This window comes from Cylas formicarius, unplaced genomic scaffold, assembly GCF_029955315.1.
Source record: "Cylas formicarius isolate icCylForm1 unplaced genomic scaffold, icCylForm1.1 PGA_scaffold_5__7_contigs__length_24384050, whole genome shotgun sequence".
NCBI lineage: Eukaryota > Metazoa > Arthropoda > Insecta > Coleoptera > Brentidae > Cylas > Cylas formicarius.
The window spans coordinates 4,704,588-4,719,785 of record NW_026844341.1 but is presented as its reverse complement, the minus strand read 5'-3'; the positions used below and the strand labels follow the sequence as shown (position 1 = coordinate 4,719,785).

Genomic DNA, 15,198 nt, shown 5'->3' with positions numbered 1-15,198 from the left:
GATTGTGCAATACTTTAAATCTGTATATATTTAGATAGCCAAATTAAGGGGATGATAAAAATAATAAAGATCTATATTTCCAATAATCAACAATCAATCAATAATAAACAAAAACAAATCAATTTATAAAAATGAGAGGTTCAGTTCAATGACCTATCCTTTACCTTCCTAACCTGAAAACTTAATGTCTAAGAAATGCAGAGTGCAGACTTGACAATTATAAAAAAGTATTACAGGGAGGAACAATAACCGATAAACAATATCGTTTATTTGAAGTTATACCCATTTTTATCAATACTAGGGAACACGGTTTAACAAAAATATATAGAAAAATTGGCTAATCAAGTTAGTATATTTAATTTACTTGGTAATTTATTAAGAGATATGGTCATTACATATGAAAATGGCCGTTTGTAAAGCTCAGTAGAGTGAAATAGTGGTTTGAGGTTCCCCTTATACCTAAAATCTTAGAAAATAAGCAAACAGATTTTGCATGTTTAAGTTGTGATAACACTAATGACTACAATACTTTTGTTTTTCTATTTAAATAATCTTTAAACCTTCTTAAGGCATATAGATATGTGATTTGAAAACCGCAATTCACTGTCCAACAGTAAACCTAACCTTTAACACTACTGAATCACTTGTCATTCATAAAGAGTAATTCTTTAAATGAACTTAAAGGAACTTTTGTTTTTCTCACGTACAAACACTGTAAACACGGACTTGTCAGCGCTTAGTTGCAGGTAGTGCTTCTCCCAAATATTCTGAATATTATACAAATCCTACAATCCGATTCCTCTGCATAAAATGATAAATTAATTTGTATGACATCAGTATAATTATGAATTAGACATGAAAAGACCTGACTTAGAAAGATCTGAAATATATCTTGCAAAGAAATATTCCAGCAACACAAAATAATGACGGTTCCTTGTATACACACAAAAATAAACATTTACATAGGAATCCCATTGATAACCATTGTCACTACACCCGAAACAAAGAAAATCTCTTAAAGCCTAAACTGAATCACATTATGTAGAAGATCTTTAGGCTATGCAAGGCCACCCCATTATAATATGTTCTCGTCGAGCTTAAAGAACCTTTCTACCAAGCAATTTAAGAAACAGGTCAAGATGCTTCTGACAATCAATGCTTTTTATAGCCTAAGTGAAGTTAGGGGCATGTTCTAAATACATTTTTGTAATGTTGTTTGTTGTATTTTCCTATATGCATAACTTTATTGTAAGACATACACATTTTCAATTTAATTTATTTTAAAATATTTTAATGTTATTTTTTATTTTTCTTTGTGTTTTGTTTTGTTAATAAATGAACTATCTGTCTATGTCCAGATTTGAAACCTGATTGATTTACTGGGAGTTTTTGAAGCTGTGAGCCGATTCCTTTTTCAAAGATTTTAAAGAATTTTGGGAGAATACTGGTATGTCTAATATTATTAAAATTTCTTCGATTGTAAATTCCATATTTTTCTGGATACCCTGAATTTTTTTAACGAAAACATCTGTAAGCGTTTACGCAAACTCTCGTTTCCGACCAAAAATACGGAAATGTAATACCCGCCAGAAGTGTGCGGTTTCCGATCCTAAAGCGAGCAAGGACGTCGACAAAACTTTTCCAAGTGCCAATTAAGGCTAACTAGGCGAGAAATCCTCCAAACTTTACACCGCCACTTTACGTAAGGGTTAAAAAGTGTGTGGAGAATCGACCGTCGTGTCGAGGATAGACTTCGAGATGCGGAGAAACATTTAAAAGACAGGACGGAATCGAAAACGACTCTCCGCTGAGTCGTAAATATCGATCTCCCGTAAAAAGTTTCGATTTCTTTTGGCTCTAGATTGTTCACGGCGAAGTTTTTCGGTTTACAACTCATTGACGTCTATCAAAAAGAACCAGAATGAGTATCGTCTTTATGCGGAGAACATAAAATTATCGGACTAGAAATAGGGGTGATAAATTTGATCCGTTACTGGGCCGAAGTTTTTTTAATCCACGGACAGAAACTATTACTGAATTAGCTGAAAATCGATTTTGCAAATTTGCCTCATACAGTTTAATCAATGTTAATATTTTGCCCAGGTATAATTTTATATTTACATATACAGGGTGTTTTCTAATTGAATAACAATAATTAAGGGAACGATTTTAGGGTCCATTTTAGACAGAAAAGCTTCATATGAATATATATTCTAAGCGTCTTAACTTTTGGTCAAGTGGTCAAGTTTTCAAAAAATATATATATATATATATATATATATATATATATATTTTTAATATCTGTTAAACCATTATTTTATTGAAACTTGACGCACCTGTACTATGTATCAAAGAGCATTATTTATGGTACCACTTTTTTTTTTAATACATCAATGGCGAAAGTACAGAATTTCACCTGTCTATTTTGATAGCCATTGTTGGTACGCCCCTGATTTCTGGTAAAATAAAAATTATTCCTATAATTGACCTTCATTTATTTTATATACACTGGGTGTTTCAGTAAGAGCAACGAGGTTCGGTATAAGGGAAACGGTCAGTGTTGGAAATTTCATTATTTATCATCAAGTAGTATATTCTTCAAAACCATTGAAAGGTAAAGTATAACCCAGTAGCTGACATTACTTAGTTACATATTCTCCTATTTTCTAATATTTAGTATCATCACTTATTTTTTTATTAAAAATTAGGTCGCCTGTTCAAAATTGACAAAAGCATCTGAAATCGAATTTCCAAAAATACCAGGCCAGACACTTAACTTCTGGGTTTCCTGTATGCGTCTGTCTCATTGGTTAGTATGTATTAGCTCAGTAACGAAAAATACAAATTAAAATTTAACAATAAGTACAATTCAATGCTATACCTCCGAAATTTATTCAATTGCTGTTACAATGCGAATGAAAAATTGTTGACCCCTGTATTGATACTTCCTGAAGATGATCCTTGCAGAACAATACAAAAAAGCGTTTGTTGGAAACTAGATTGAATATTTTTTGCTGCATTAAAATTGAGCAACTAATTTCTTGGACCACTGTTTGTTTGTATTAATTCTCAACATCTTTTTCTATTTCCTACAACATTGTAACCTGGGGACCAGCTACGAGAGCTGGTAGAGTATTTGTACAGCACTTGGAGTTATTTTTTAAATGTCTCAGAGGCAATAGTATGAAGGACTTAAAACTACCAAACATATAATTATTTTAAATTAAAAAAAAGAGACGCTCAACAGGGAACACATAAATGATCGCTTAGTGATTAATTCGCTCCCCACATACGTAAAAGGTTGGCTAAAAAAAATTAATAAATTTGTTGCATTATACTTGTGTCCTTTATTTTTAATGGATGTTGCAGTGAATTTACTTTTGCAATTATGTTCGATATGGACAAATTTATAAGGCATTTCTCTACATGTTTCCGTATATCGTCATAAAATTTCATAAATCTTTGACTAGCTTCAGATCTGGGATGAAAAGGACGATATCTTTTACTTTTTGCTGACTAGTGAAAAACTTCCTATTTCCGAAATCAGTGACACAGATATATAAAAAATATTTGCGCCTTTACAATGCGGAAATGCATGATTTTCATTTTCCGACTTTGAACGATCTTACAATAAAACTGAAACTAACCAAATAAACACAACAAAAAAATCTAGTACCAATAAAGTTAGACGAATTAACTTACTACCTGCATTGAGCAAGGTTTTGAACAATGTTGTCTACTTGCTTCGCAATAAATTCGTTAAAAGTAATGGTAAATTAAACAAGAATCGAAAGAGTCTCTATAATTAACGAATCGTGTTACAATTCTCAAGAGATCCGGTGCAGAATTGGAAAGGCTAAAAGAGCTTTCTTAGCTTTGGGTCAAGTATTCGAAAGCCACAACCTCGCACTAGGAATAAAGGAAAAACAACCAAAGTGTTACGTGTAGTTGGTTCTTCGGTGGAGACATAGACCTTAAAACAGGAAACCAAACCTTTGAATGCTGGCTGTACAGGGGAATTTTTAAGATACCATGGACCCAGAAGGTTACTAATGAAGAAGTGTTACGAAGAGTGAAAACCTCAATGGAAGTGGTCATCATCGTCAAATGCTGTCAAACTTCTATATCAACATGGGTCACACATTGAGGGACAAAGGAAGATATGAAATAATCCAGTGTACCCTTCATAGAAAAATTCTAGCAAGAAAAACGCCAGGCTCCCAAATCTTCGAGCATGTCTTCCACACAATTGTTCCGAATTGTAACCAACAAAATTATCATAGCCAGATGATGAAAGAAGAAGCATGATATCCCGAGGACACAGTACTGAGGTAGTTTTCGTGGGAATAATTATTGGTTTAACCCGCACATGTCTTTTATTTTCAGGGCCAATTCCAAATAATTGTATAACTTATCATTTCTCTCTCTTTTCGAGTGGTATCGTGATGGCAAGCATATTCGCGTATTCTTCTTCTGTTCTATCCGTTACCATTTGCCTGTCCTAATAGATTTTTATATTTTCGTATTAAAACAGAATATGGATATCAAAGAATATTAGAGACAAAAAAGCAGAAACGAGATCGAACGTTGTTTGGAATTTTCGTGTTTCATACCATACTTTTTATACGACCGTTAGTTTTTGGGTACATTTTTGCAAAACAACACGAATACATTCACTGACACTATCGTCAGATCTGACAAACGTTAAAATTCAAGCCGCGCGGTCAAATCTCCGAAAACATCCGATTGTTCCCGAAGCCGGAAATGCCTTGGGACAACGGAACGAGCTTTTGCCAAAAGTGCTGCATACTATACTCTTTCTACGACAGTCACGAAGAAAGTCACAATTTAACAAATTAAAAATAATACGAGATTATCGGATTACAAAATTTCGTACCATTCAAACAAAATATTTACCAGTTACTATTAAATATATTCGTTTATCGTTCCGATAAATACAATTTGAAAATGTTGTGCGGTTTATTTAACTTTTAAAATTGATCATTATGTAGTTTATTTAAAGAAAAAAACTGTAATTGAAAGAAAAGTCGGCCAAAGATAGAGCCTTTAAGAGGATTAAATTTTTAAGATCATAAAAATCTTCAATTTTGTTTTGTTTGTACTGATGAAACACGGTCTTGGCTTTTTTTTATTTTAATATGTGCAATATATTCCCCACGGCTCAACCCGCCTTCCACCATCCAAATCCCTGGACGGTTTTTAATTCGCTTCCCTCGATCAAACTCGACTTGAAACAGCCGCGTATTTTCCTCAACGAAATTAGAAAAGGATCCCCCTCCTCGATTCGTTACGGTAAAAAATCTCAGCAAATTAAAGAAATTACCCGGCCGAAAATTGCGTCGGTTTCCTCCTAATCCTCCGCCCCCCGAATACCGCTGGAGGAAATTTAAAGCAAAAAAAAAAACGCGGGGCTATATTTTAACAGCGGAAAAACTTCAAAGGAGGCCGTTTCGTATAATACACTTTCCGACGCATATTCCGGGTGTATAATTTTTCTTAAAGTCGTTCCCCCGTCCCCTCTGCCTAGCCGCGCGCCGAATTTGTGATATATTATCAGGCGTTTTGTCGAAAGTTTCGCGAGAAAAATGAACTGCGCGGGTCGGTGGGGCGTGAAAACTTACGCGCGAGAAACTGTCGAGTGTCGAAAATCGTTGCGTGAATGCCGCCATTAATATCGCTTTTAGCGGAAGCGATTCCTGAAGGGGAGCTTTTGAAAAAATCTCTTATTTCTCAAAATGTGCGTTTCCGAAGTAATTTTTCGTTTGCAAATCTCAAAATCCATATTTGGTTCGGTACATTTAAGTTTTAATGCCGTTTTCCCAAAAATGAAAAACTTTATTGGATTTTTGGAAAATTTAATGAAAAATATTGGGTAAAACTCCCTTTCTCCACTTCCGTAGCATTAACTAATGTGATCGATAAAATAGAGGTCATTATCTCTTTGGATTCAAAAGTTATGAGAAAGTAGTATATACAATTTAAAAATATTTCACCCAAGAAATCATTTCTACTAACACGTGCATTTTTTTACTGGAATGCCCTATTCTTTCATTAATAACAATACATACCTAAACCTAATAGTTTTTTAATTTAGTTTAATTAAATTTTTCTAAAAAAAAAACTAGTTTTCACACCAATATTTGTAACTCATAATTGATATTAGTGTTATTCAAAGATGACGCAAAACGGAATTTAAATTAGATGCTGCAGGGTGTTCAAAATAAAAAAAATATAAAAAATATATATATTTCGCTCAGATTTTAAGTTTTCTCTGGATGGACAAGGACGACATTATGGCAAGTGTCGATGTCCAATCTGTATAACATAGCATTCTAGTAGAGGAACCACTCCTGCTTATAGAAGAAAACGAAGAGCTTCCGCCGTAGATAGTTGATCTACCAATACACTACCTGAAAAATACTTTAGGTACAACGGGAAAATATAACGAAAAATAAATGGAGCGGCAATGGATCACCTGCTTCACGATCTTCTTTGAAGAGAAAGCAATAGAGACGGAAAATCTGAAGCCAAAACCATGGCCAAAATACGTTGATGACGTATTTTTGGTATGGTTTTTTGGCAAGGAGGAGCTTCTGAAATTCCTAGACCATCTAAATTCCATTCATCTAAGAATTCACTTCACAATAGAACTTGAAGAGGGTAACAGTCTACCTCTTATAGATATGCATATTGCAAAGACCGAGAAGGGACACTTCGAACAGACTGTCTATAGAAAACCAACACATACCAATAGATATCTGAACTATGAATCTCATACACAATAACGCGTTTTACCACAAACCGAAACTCAATTTTACGTACTTTACGTAGTTTTAATCTTCTCCTGCCAAATTGAGTTTCGGTTTGTGGTAAAACGCGTTATTGTGTGTTAGTACAGTGCCGAAGGTTCCAGTCAAGAGTTTGATGAATCTCATCACCACCATCGCAGATACAGGCTCACAAACGAGAAGAACAGAGAGGATGAACTGAGGAAAATTAGTACTTATTTTTGACAAAATGGATACCAAAAACGCTCCATCAGGAAGGCAATCGGCAAGCAACAACAACACATTATTAAAAACATAAAATAAAATGTTGCTTTGGAAAATCAAGGTGTAAATAGTGTAGCTTGGGGATCGTGGAACAGACCAAGAGAAAAATTTCAGCCAGGGTTTAACAACATGGATTAGCCATTAGAAATAAACAAACAGCATCTGTTTTATTTCAGCGCCAACAGGCCATAAAATTGATTTCGGTACTTGCAAATAAATAGCTAATATTTCTGATTTTAGGATCAGGATCCTGCGTTTATCGAATACGTGGAAAATGCGTAGCAGTCCACGAAGACATCGTAACTAAGAGCGGGCGAAATATACAACGCGACAATTTCGGGGGCGGAGCCGTCTCCCCTCCCATACAAGCAGCACCGTTACCACCTGCAGCGCAGGCTATAAATACCACACGCATCACCCATAACCTCCCTGTGTTCAAAGTGATTTCGGAGCGCGATCATCACAATTTCCAAGTGAGATAGATCTTAGCCAAACGTCAGTAGTATTTCAGAGTTCAACAAACGAAAGGACAATATACATTTTTTTAATTATTATGACGCTATAAATATTGAAAAATTTGCCCTTCTACTTGAATACACATGTTTATTCTTTTCCTATATTTTCTTGAACGTTCCTTAGCATAAACTATTTTCCATATCTTCTGGTGTTGTAAGGGGATTCATATAAACACGATCTTTAACATATCCACACCAAAACCACCTCTACCGATCCATTTTTGTGGGTAATAATTATTTAAAAATTCTCGCTGTTCTCGATGGAAATGCGGAGGAACTCCATCTTGCTGAAACCACATTTGTTGGATATTAATGTTTTCAAATTTTTAAAGAAGTTGAGGTAAATCATTATGCAAAAAGTTTAAACATATAGGCCCGTTAAGTGACTAATGTTATAACAATAGTCTTAGAAAGAAAGAAGTGTAAAGATTGGAAAAGTTAAAATAAATGGCAAAGTATGAGAACTGTGGGAAAACTAGTATTTTTTTAGAAAAATTAAAATATTGGAAAACTATTAGGTTTAGGTGGGTATGATTGTCAATAAAAAAGTTGTTTAATTGGATCATATTTATTTTAAACATTTCAAAGCATATTCTCTTATTAATATTCTGAACAAATTTGTTTCCATTCTGGACTGCCAAAGGGTTTCATTTTAGGACAATTACTCTTTTTGGGTTATACGTCGGTTGTTCTGTAGTATAGTAGAGGATAGTATAGTATAGTATAGTAATAGTATTGTATAATATAGTATAGTATAGTATAATTTAGCAAAGTATGGTATAGCATAGTGTGCTAAAGTATAATATAGTATAGTCTTATACAGTATAGTACTTGCCTAACTACAAACAGTTGCCGTTGACGTGCAGTTGTTGCTTTGGTGCTGACGACTTCGCTTAGGCTGAGGCGAATATAAATTACGATTTACTTATTCCAAGTGATTTTTAAAGCAATCATAGCCTCGAATTAAATTCTACTAGACCAACCTCAATAACTTTGTAGAAGAAAGAACAAAACTGCCACTTGAATGGATATTATTTCCGTAAAAGTAAAAATTAATGATACTCAATTCAAATTTGTGCGTGCAGCATAGATTTTGGAAGGGATACTCAGCTCAGCCGGACAATGGTTTGAAAACGAATTTAAGTGAGCCACTTGTTCTGCTAAATTTTTGTTTTGTTTCATATATCACTGGTTAGAGAGCTCCATTTTTATTGGTTTCTAATAAAAATGTCGATACTTTTAAAAATAAAAATATAATGTAAAAGTAAAATATAAAAAAAGAATGTATTTTACATCCGTATTAAAGTAACAGTTGTAAGGATGACACACAGCTCTTTCAAGTATCTAATGCAGAGGAACAGGAAGAAGCTGCAATTAAAATAAATATGAGTCTCCAAAATATGGGTAGAATTCTCAACACTAGCTTGAAACAAATGCTCTGAAATCGAGACTATAAATTCTTATTAAAAGTGTAAATGAGCTGGAAAAACCTTTGATAAAAAGGGAAATATTAACAGCAGTTATTGAGGCTAGGAATTTGGTGGTGATTATAGACAGAAATTGAAGATGCTTACAGAGGACTACCTCATTTGAAAATATTATATCCGTATAGGAATCTTTTGAGCACTAATACTAACTTTAAATTAGAAGAGAGACTCGTTTTAAGTCAATTTAATCTTTTTGACGCCGTTTACGACCAGTGTTTAGACCAGGATAAGAACGGACTTCAAAAAGTTTAGGAAGCCTGCATTAGATATGCGTACAACGTTAGAAAACTCATATATTTAAGGTGGGTATCTATCAAAATAGTTGCAGTTTGTCTCTGTCTCTGTCACAAAATTATTTGGAATGCGTGCCCACCGTACTTGCAATATTATAATCACGTACCCAATATATTAAAACGTTCAAACTTGCAAACACAAGTACAGACGCATATTGCTAAGCATCTTATAAACGTATCGACTTTGTAGGAAAAGTGGCCGAATGTTCACTGATTGATTAATTATTTAGATCTATTACGTTACAGTTGTTTCGCAGGCTATTGGCATTAAAATATTCAAGGTATTTATTTCAAAACAAATGTGGTAAACTTAATTTCTTGTTTAATATAAAGGGTAGTTTGTTATATAAACGTGAGACAGAACAATAAAACATTACCATAGTTTAGTATTAACACAGTATTCTAAAAACGCTTTCTGCATATTTTTATATTTTTTTTCAAATGAGTGGATGGGATCAAATTAGACTGGGGTGGTCTAATCATTCTTCTCAACTAAATTAATGAATGGGCTGCATGCTTTATCTTTTAGATTAACTGGTGTGTGGTTATTTTTGTTTTTTACAAGAAGAACTCCGTCCTTTGCTAGAAAATGTACTCCTCTTGACTGTTCCAGCACATTTCGGCTTAAATATGCAAAATCTTTGTTGGTCCTTATCATTGACTTCCTCTCTCTCCAGATTTAAATCCATTGGATTATTGTATCTGGGAATATCTAATAATAATTATTATTATTATATTATAATTATATTATTATTATTTTTGTTTTGCTTTAGGTTCGTTGCTTATTTGTTGTGTTTATATTTGTTTTTGAAAAAAGCATTCATTTATAATAGATCAATTAGTTTCAAAAGCATTTATTATTACATTATTTTGAAAATGTGATTGTTTAGAACATAACTGATAAACGCTGGTACAAAATACAACTGTTTGACAGCACTCAACCAAATTATATCACTAACATTTTTATTTCTCGACTTGTGATTTGGAAACTGTTAGTTTTATGAGAAAACTGCGTTAAACAATAAACTCGATTTTTTTTAATGTCATTGCCTACGATTTTCTTTAAATTTAGTTAAGAATGATGACGGTGGTCTAATTCAATGCCCTCTACTCATCTTTAAAAAATATATGCAGAAAGTGTGTTTTTATAACTGTAATACTTTCCTTATCATTTTAATGTTTCTATCTGCTTTCGTTTTTAAGATAAAAATAAATATATATATATATATATATATATATATATATATATATATATATATATATATATATATATATATATATATATATATATATATATATATATATATATATATATATATATATATATATATTGCGTTATATTTGTAGCGCGATATCTCTCTCATGGTTGGTTTTTGGTCTAACGTTTATATAGCATACTATACTTTATTTTAAACAAGGAATCAGCTCCTTAAATTTTGCAAATATATTGCATGTATTTATATATTGTACGTATTTATTTATATAAAAGTAACCTAAGTTGGTAGTTGGTAGGTAAATATTGTCACTAATATCAAATATTTTAAATTAATCATGTTAATATTTGGTTCAGTATAGCGCTTGGTGAATTCATTCAGTATCGTCCACCGGATATAACTTCTTCAATAAAAGAGAATTATTATTATGGTATATTTGTTTATGAGAGCTCATTTTGCGATCTTCTATCTCCAATTCGGACACTAAAGATTTCTTATGCCAGTGTTTTCCGCATATACGAGCTGGACCTTATATTTGTTGGGTATAGCTATGTCAGTAAGATAAATTCTTTTGCCCATTTGATTTTTTTTTTATATTATTATTACTATTTTAAGGGGTGAAAAGGTCTAGTTAAGGGAATTCAAAGAAACGCTTCACTCTCATCTTTGTATAAACGTACCACTAATATTAATCTGAAACTTCGCATGTCCTTTTTTTTTAAACTAACGCTCCCAAGATATAAATTTCATATTATTTTACATTTTCGTATTGGAAAACTTACCGAAAACTGACGGAAACAAAAAGATCGAAAAGACACAGGAGACGAGTAAGTACATAGTTGGAAAGTGGAACAACTTGCGGGAAACGCCGAATTCACCCTCACTCTTTCCTCAAACTTTTGTCACATCTCCGTTAGGAGTCGGGCTTTGAATAAACGAGAAAAACGAGCGGCCAAACATAACCTTCCCACCTGGAATGTCGTAAAAATAATTTCGAAGGCGAAAATTATATTTCAATATTTTTTTATTCTGTCCCCGATGTTTTCCGATTATTTTTATGCGTCCCGATTGACCCTCATTTTTCTCTTTTACCAAAATGAAAACCGGCGCCCACGCGGTCACTACCCGCGCGCGACAATGACGAAAAATTTCGCGACGTTTCGAATTCGCGCCCTCCTCAGCGACCGCAAATTTCAAAGTGTACACCGGCAAAAATCTAGACGCGATCCTCCGTAGGCGCGCTGACGTCGCAGCGGTAAACGTCGTTTACGGCGTCGCGACGCTTAGATGACTGTTCGACGTCCCGCAGGTTTGCAAGAGGGACGACGCCAGCGCCATCAATGGAGAGATGATTTAGCGTATAACGGTATACGCGGCGGAGAGAGTCGGATAATGAATCGCTATTTGGACTGATTTTACGTCTTTATCGTGTAGGAACTGTGGGACGTCGGCCATTTTCAAGTTATTAAAAAAAAAGATGTCAAACATCTTTAAAAAGAAGTCGGAAAGGTTATCCTGCTAGTGGCACCGCATTCTGCTTTATAATAATTTAATCGTTCTACCTATGCCGAAAACTTTCACACGAAAGTTGTAGAGAATTGTCCGGAACAACAACTTGGATGTGTTGTATTACTGTTCCAAGTTAAGTTTCGTCGAAATAACAAGATAATCTCTCGAAAACTTGAAGAAATGTCGAGAATCTAAAATTTAGTGCAATAAATGTTTTAATGCTGTGCTGGCTTATTCCCACTGTGAAACATCTGTAAGTATCCATACCACCAAAGAAAACTTTTATTTAGAGAATGTTCACGTATGATATCGTAATATGAGTAAAATGAGAATTCCCTGACGAAAAATGGCGGAATGCCGTCCGATTGTTAGAATCAAGCGAGTTAAGTACTTCTAGTATATTCAGTCTCAATTTTCATCGTGCTGGCTTTTGCCTGCAATTATGGAAGTTACCTGCCGACGGCGAAATGGGTCCGGTAAGTATTAAAGGACAGAACGTTAGGGAAGGACTTTCAAAAGGTTTGATTGTTAACAAAATTCTTTGTGTTTATTTAGGTGGATGTAATGTTATTAAACAATGACATTAAATATATACAATAAATTCGTAGGTAGAAATATCCATACATAATTAAAATGGTTATTATAAATGTCTAAATCTAATTCTGTTTCGCTATCAGAGTCGTCATTGGGATGAAATGAATTTTTCCAGCTTTCAAGTGGTATGTTATTAAATACATGTTTTATAAAATTTATAACGCTGAGACCTAAATTAGGAGTGACATTTTCTGCTCTGACCTTTCATTTTACACAAATGTGTAAAGTGTAAAGTGTTATCGCATACATTCTTTTTAATTGCACATCAATTTAGGACTTCCAAAAGTTGCGGTTTTTTGTAACTGAATTCAAAATAAATGCCATTTTCTAACAAATATTCCTGGACTTCGGTTTTTTATTTTGATGTTGTTTTGAAACCAATTTGCATTAAGTTTGGCACTTGTATCCTTAATATTTTTTGCAGACCACAGCAAGCAGTTTGAGACAAATACGTCTTCTGACACAGTATGCACTCGTTCACCGAACGTGTTGCATACTATACTTTTTCTTCGACCGTTAGTTTTTGGTTACATTTTCACAAAACAACACGAATACGTCAGAATTGACAAACGTCAAAATTCAAGCCGTGTGGTAAAATCTCCGAAAACATCCGATTGCTCCCAAACCCGTGCGGTAAAATCTCGGTAAATGTCCGAAGTGGATTCGTGGGAAACGAAACTGACGTGGTAAAGTGACGCTTCCCGCACGCTAGATCTGTGTGTAATTGTGAATTCTACAAAATGGAGTAGAAAATAGTATATTATGCAACAAGTGCGGTGGTAAACGTCATTTGACTCATGAGTTTATTTGACACGAGCGGAACGAGTTTTTAATAAACGAGTGAGTTAAAAAGTTTACCGAACGTGTTGCATACTATACTTTTTCTACGACCGTTAGTTTTTGGTTACATTTTCGCAAAACAAGGAATACATTCACTGACATGACCGTCAGAATTGACAAACGTCAAAATTCAAAGCATGGGAAATATCTCCGAAAATATCCGATTGCTGCCCAATTCGTGCGGTAAAATCCCGGAAATGTCCGAAGTGGCTCGGATTCATAAGAAACGAAACTGACATAGTAAAGTGACCCTTCCCGCACTCTAGGTGGGTAATTAGATATTTTACAGACGGGAGTAGAAAAATAACTTTTACGTTAATGACTTTACCCAATAACAATTTGCAATAACATCGTTAAAGTTTTATTAAAGATTGAGACAGACTATACTCCAAGAATGAATTCCGAGGAATTCTGAAGATTTCCCAGAAATGCCAATGGAATTTAAAGGAATTCCAGAGGAATTTCAATGAATTTAGGCCTGAAAGAATATTTTTTATTTTAAGATATTTTTATTACCAGTGAGGGGGCCGGAGCCCCGCTTGGGGATCGCCCCGTGTGTGAGGCGGGGAGCTCTCGAAGCCTGGGCGAGAGATCGGGCCGCGGGGGGCTGGAGAGTTGCTCCGGGAATGAGGCAGGCGAGGCTTATGATGGATGGGCCCGCCCTTCCTCGGACCAGGGAGCTGCTTAGACTGACCAGAAGGGAGTGTAGAGCACTAACAGGGGCCTACACAGGACATTGCAGGCTTAGGAGGCATCTTTGCTTGCTAGGCATTGGAGACGACCCGGAGTGTAGGTGGTGCATGGAAGGGGAGGAGACCCCGTATCATCTGCTCACCGAGTGCCCTGCCTTGACGTGGGCAAGATTGGGAGTCTTCGGAACGGCCCTGATCGATCCGGACTCAGTGCACGGTATTGGGCTAAAGGAGTTGCTGACCTTCTACAGGAGGGGCGGCATTCTGGACGCCCTCTAGAGCGGCCTGGGGGCACAACGGGCCCATCTGGTGGCCTAAGTGCTTGGACGCCCGCGAGGGCGCCCCCCTTTAATACCAATACCAATACCAATTACCAGTGAGGATACAGAAGGAAATAGAAAAAGACATTTTCTCAAATGAATGGATTTGCGAATGTAACAAAAAAATGCTCTGTTTTGTTTTCCCCGTCTGCTTTTTGTTCGGTTTGAAAATATAATTACACCGATAACCATTTTAAAATTATGTTTCTACTCCCTTCTGCAGAATTCACAATTACACAATGATCTAGCGTGCGGGAAGCGTCACTTTACCACGCCAGTTGCGTTTCCCACAGATTCGAGCCACTTCGGACATTTCCGGAATTTTACCGCACGGTTTAAATTTTGACGTTTGTCAATTCTGACCTTCATGTCAGTAAATGTTTGTGTTGTTTTGCAAAAATGTACTCAAAAACTAATACACAGAAGAATGTTATGCGATATATCAGACAATTTAAATACTACACGCTATAAACTTCAATTAAAATCTAGTGGACTAGTCGGTAAGTAAAGTGACACAGAAATTTTATGTACCGTTTGCATGAACTTTAGTGGTTTTTACAGTTCTTATATTAATTTCTTGCCAAGGGCAATTGTATCACTTAGAAATATCCATGTCTCGTCAGTACTAACAAAACGAAATTGAAGGTTAGGACCTGATTTT

The 15,198-nt window shown here is 34.9% G+C and overlaps 1 protein-coding gene across 2 annotated transcripts in view; it reads right to left on the bottom strand.

Annotated features, from left to right (window-relative positions):
• The window catches only part of LOC132702292 (zwei Ig domain protein zig-8), a 418,077-nt gene extending 406,226 nt beyond the window's left edge, over positions 1–11,851 (bottom strand). Inside the window, exons 1-2 of one of the 2 annotated variants that reach the window (XM_060670838.1) lie at positions 11,675–11,851; positions 11,365–11,553 (exon numbers count right to left, since the gene is read on the bottom strand). In XM_060670838.1, the coding sequence (XP_060526821.1) occupies positions 11,365–11,419 (55 nt within the window). In that variant the 5' untranslated portion in view covers positions 11,420–11,553; positions 11,675–11,851. Of the gene's footprint in view, positions 1–11,364 lie in introns of both variants that reach the window. The other variant, XM_060670837.1, reaches the window with a different exon arrangement.
• Between the last annotated feature and the right edge of the window lie 3,347 nt (positions 11,852–15,198).